Genomic DNA, 5000 nt, shown 5'->3' on the forward strand with positions numbered 1-5000 from the left:
CTTTGTGTCTGTCTGCGTGTGAGTGTGTGTGTGTGTGTGAGTGAGTGTGCATGTCTGTTTGTCTGCGTGTGTGTGTGTGTTTTTTCCCCCTCAGCTGCCTCGTGAGAGCCCAGCCAAAAATCACCTCTGTGCCAGCAGGCTGCGCACGGCACATCAGCCCAGCCCAAAAACAGTGCCAGGAGCCACACGGCAGGTTCGGGGGGGGGGGGGGGGGGGGATGTTACAGGACATACTGAGAGTGTACAGAGACTGCGCACTGCAGACTAACGGAGAAAAATAGTCTCAGGGACCAGATCCAAAGGGCTAAAAAGGAAGATGGAGTGTGTGATGAAGATGTGTATGCGGAGGGGTGTGTTTGTTGGGAGGGGGGGGGGGGTTGAGAGCCGAGGGGAGCCTCACACAGCAGCGAGGCAAAGGGATTCGCACTCCATCACACACCACGGCGCAACGGCCTTCACGCGGCGTGGGTCGTTCCCTCCTCTCAGGCTGCAACTCTCTCCATCAGAGCAGCACAGAGAACGCCTGCACCCAGAGACTACAAGCCCCACAAAGCCCACCAGCACTTGCTCCACCACCACCACCACCACCGCCGCTGTTGCTGCGGCTACTGCTGCTGCCCAAGTGCATCCCTTCCGCCTGGACGCTGGAGAGAACGCACCAGCGCCGCTCATGATCAGCCATGCTGTTTGGACCCTGCGCCCCCCCTGCCCCCGCGCGTGACGGACAGGCCCCTCTGGCCTCCTCAGGGAAGACCAGCTCCAGCCTGTCCTTCTGGGAGGCTGCTATCTGAGGGTGGAGATCAAAAGAGCCGCGCACTCCCTTAGTCTGTGTGCAAATGGAAAACGACAGGGTTCAGAACGTTTTCAGAACGCTTTCTTTGAACATCCAGCGATAATTCTGCCACGGCGAAGAGAAGCGTCGGGGAAACAAAACGTGGGCCTTTTGGTATGCTGGTTAGGCAGCAGCACACAACAAAGAGCAGCAGCCAACGCTATTTGACAGCCACAAAATGCACTGCATGCCTCCGTTGTTCCCTCTTTCAGCGTGGCTCGGAATAATCACAGCCTGCATCGCTCGGCGAGAGGATATCCTGTTTATCCAGGCGGCTCCCGGGGGGAGGCTGCGCGAGAGCGACGTGCCATCTCAACAGCGCATCGCAAGCGCCCTCGCCACATGCATGTGCGCCACTGTGTGCTCTTAAATGGGATTTCCATGCTAATGCGCACACACACACACACACAAACACACACACACCTGTACAAGGCCACCAGAGAAACATTCCCATGGAAAACAGTGGCAAATCTCCCATCAGGTGCAGGTCTGTGCACTAGGGAGCTTCCTCCTTAAGCCAAGATATGAATTCATGCATGTCTCCAAAGGCCTGTGAGTGCATAATGTTGCCAGAGGAAACAGGCAGCGCAGTCTGACAGCACTTCTTCACACCTCTTCTCTCTCTCCCATTCACACAATGCAAGAGACGAGGGGGAGCCAGAAAAACAGTGATTTAATGTGCTGATCCTCTGCAAACTGCACTGGCTTCTCTCTCTGCTGAAGTGGAGATAATTGTATGATAATGGCATTCATGTGAGCACGCAACAGCCAGCGCACCGGACGAGGCTAAAGAGCACCGCCGCCATGTTACCAAGGCAACTTGATCATGTTTAACCAACCTCAGAGCTCTCCCTCCCACCACCACCACCAGCAGCAGCAGCACCCCCCCACTTCACCACAAACCCTCGGCATCACCTCTGGAGAATGGCAAGATGGCCGGAAGCTCACCCCCTCAGGGCAGAGCAGGAGATAATCAGCTGAGCCCAGTCCACCATGCTGTGGGGAACACACTATCTAATCAGCTGCCTGTCCCCTATCATGCTAATCAGGGGGAAGGAGAGAAAGAGAGAAAGAAAGAAAGAAAGAAAAAAAAAGAAAGAAAGCAAGAGACTGCCATTTTACACATGAGGGTTCATTTCACAAAGACCCTTAGTACACCTTCCCAGGGTGCATGCTGTTCTCCTACCTCCTGTGTGGATGCAGTGACACTGCCATTTCTAATAGTAGAGATTCACTGTTTCGGAATCTTTGGATGAGTGCCCCTTTAATTCACTCCCACTTCTTAGCTTGGTGCTGGTGGTGTTGAGCTGAGCAGAGCTGTCTGCATTTCATTTCACTTCTGACAGCCTTGACATTGCAGTGAAATCCTGCTCAAGGATCCATGTCTTATAAGAGCTGAGCCTTTTGCTATCATGCTTAAAACATGCTCATATATATTCATAGGCCATCATGTGAAACACTTCAAAGAGATATTCAATTACACTCCTCTGCTGTCAAAATTGCTTTCATACTTATTTCTGTTTATTTGTGTATGTCTGGATACTGTATTGCTGTACCTCTTTCATGTAGCTTCAACCAAATTGCCTTTGGGAAATGAACAAAGTCTGAATTAGTCTGAACAATTCCCATAATGACTGCAATGGGGGTTTGTGTGCATTTCATCATATGTGACTAAAACGTTGCATGAAGACACAGCCAGCTCTCCTTCTCTCAGAGTCTGCAGAGAGCAGACCAGTAATAAATCAATCAGTCAATCACCCTTCACCTTCTCTAGAAGGCTGTGACTTCTAAGTGTTTTTGAAACAAAGTTCACCAGTTAACTTGGTTGGGGGGGGGGGGGGGGGGGGGGGGGGGGGATCTCTGCAACATAACAGCAACAAGTGACGGCATTAAGACCAAACCTACCTCAGCTCCTTTGGATCAAACACCAGCTTGACATCATTGACGATGGTTGGAATGTACTTCAATGCGGCGCCCTTGGGGAGAGAATACACAGACTGATTATTGTGCTCAAGTGCTTTCAAAAAGCTTCCATGATACAAGCCATACAGCATCAATAATAGACCACACTGAAACTGTTACCATGGAAAATAACTAAAAAAGCCCTAGACTAAAAAAGAAAAGTCAACAAGACAAGCTTCAAGATCTAAGCACAAAAGAGAAGCTAGCTGTAGACAGTCTGAAACTAAATAGGTATGAAATTCTTTCAACAAAAGTAACATCAAAGCGCATAAGTTTATAAAGACTTGGGTCAGAACTGGGTCTTCAATGAAGAATGCGTGAAAATGGGGCAAGCAAACATTGTCTTTCAGACAGTCATGTGTAGTCGTGTGTGCAGAACACAGGTGATCAGCATCTAAGCCTACGGGTAGCTCTGGCTATTGGTAGATCACACACACACTAGCACACACAGAGACACACACACACACACACCCATGCAGCCCTGTCCATTGCAGCAGAATGGCATTTGGGTGGTTATGAATGGCCTTGGATGGCTCTTGGCCCGGGGGCACGTGTGACTGACTGGCAGCGGAGCGCGCCGGGTGACTGACATTTCAATCCCTTCAGCCTCCGCAGCTTTGGCTGGCTTTGGCCGTCTGCGGCCATAATGAAGTGGTCAAAGCGCCGGCTGTCTGATTAAAGAGCATCCTTTATTAAAAGCAGCGTGGCGTTTAAGGCAGTGGGACGCTGAGGGATGTGGAGAGGATGACTCGGCAGATGGCGGCGGGATTCCCACCTGCTCAGCTGCACTCCTGCCGCTCTCCGATACGCCGCCCAACTCCTCACAGACTTCCATTAAGGCAACACTTGCACGACAATGGGCCGTTTTAGGGCGGGTGTGCGCCAGCGCGTGTGTGTGTGTGTGTGTGTGTGTACACAAACTGTTATTAGTTTTTCAATTACTATGCACGTCTATTGTAATTAGAGAGTGTTCAGGGGAAGGCGTCCTGCCGAACGGCCCTGATTACTGCACGGTATTTAAAGAATGACTGGTTGGGGAAAGGTGGCGGCTCTATATTTGCCGCTGTAATGGCTTTTCCAAGGCTGGGTTCACCTCCCATCCTGATGCAGTTCATTACACCGTTAGTAGCTCTCTAATTGAAGTAATACGCTGAAACACTAGCGGGGCAGGGGGCAACGTCTTCCCAAAAACAACCCAACTTGCGGAGTCAACCCAAAAAAAAAGCCCTTTAGAGGTTGGCAAGGCTAACTCGTGCATGTGAAATGAAGGATTCAATTAGGAAAAATAAGGATTTGGTTGATATTTGCACAGCAGAACTACACAATTTTACAAGGCGAGAGTCGTTTGACTCCCCTGTTTTTTATTGATTTAACTACAAAAGGAAATGAGCCTTAAAGGCTTAAATGGCTGTTTTATCTTTATGTCTTTACTGTGTGCACACACACACACACACAGTTTCACAAGGGTGGCCGTTTTTTAACAATCAAACAATCAAATATTACGGCTTAGGACAGGCCGGCTCTCAGCCTTCTAAATAGTGACGGCGAGACTGACCATGAGAAATGCAAAGCACACCTCGCAGCCAACCCAGGTACACAGCACCAACAAGAAAGGAATTAGTCTCGCTTCAAATCTGGGCTGTTGGCACAAGCGTGTCGATCTGACTTTGAGCTGCCGGCTTTGAGCTCACTCGTTATTCAAGCGTTTGTTGGGTGTGGGGAGGGGGGTGGGGTGTGCAGACCGTGGCGTACAGACACATCAGTCACGGAGGCACGGTGATTTCTCGCACGCCTGCCACTTCTTGGGCCTGCTTTGGGGTTGAATAACAAGGCCCCTTTTTTCAGCCTGTCCCTCCCTGTAATGGGGATCTCTCAGTGTTTATGCCACTGTAAAGAGGAGAGAGAGAAGGTGGGGAGGGAGGGAGGGAGGGAGCTAGAGAGAGAGAGAGAGAGAGAGAGAGCAGCTCTGACGCCCACTCAGAGAGAGTCCCGTGGAACGGTACATTTGGGTCTGTTACAGAGAGGCATGGGAAATGCGATTAGAATTCTCCAAGCGTGTCTCCCTAGAGGAGCGCCTCGTATTGGTGCTCTTTTTTCCCCCACCTCTGTCCGAGAACATCATTAACACCCGCCGGCAGCTCAAAGAAAAAAGGAAAACGGCACTTGGAAAAAAGATATTTATATCGACATGAGCATAAGGAATTGTA

General features: G+C 50.4%; 1 protein-coding gene across 2 annotated transcripts in view; it reads right to left on the bottom strand.

Annotated features, from left to right (window-relative positions):
* Positions 1–5000, bottom strand: part of dock1 (dedicator of cytokinesis 1) — a 220843-nt gene that overhangs the window by 147789 nt on the left and 68054 nt on the right. For both annotated transcript variants that reach the window (XM_076298676.1, XM_076298674.1), the window contains exon 24: positions 2737–2807. In XM_076298676.1, the coding sequence (XP_076154791.1) occupies positions 2737–2807 (71 nt within the window). The remainder of the gene's footprint in view (positions 1–2736; positions 2808–5000) is intronic.

Source organism: Alosa pseudoharengus, unplaced genomic scaffold (assembly GCF_046254945.1).
Source record: "Alosa pseudoharengus isolate Yale_2024_CS ecotype anadromous, Long Island Sound unplaced genomic scaffold, YU_APseudo_1.1 YU_APseudo_1.1_scf_21, whole genome shotgun sequence".
Lineage (NCBI taxonomy): Eukaryota > Metazoa > Chordata > Actinopteri > Clupeiformes > Clupeidae > Alosa > Alosa pseudoharengus.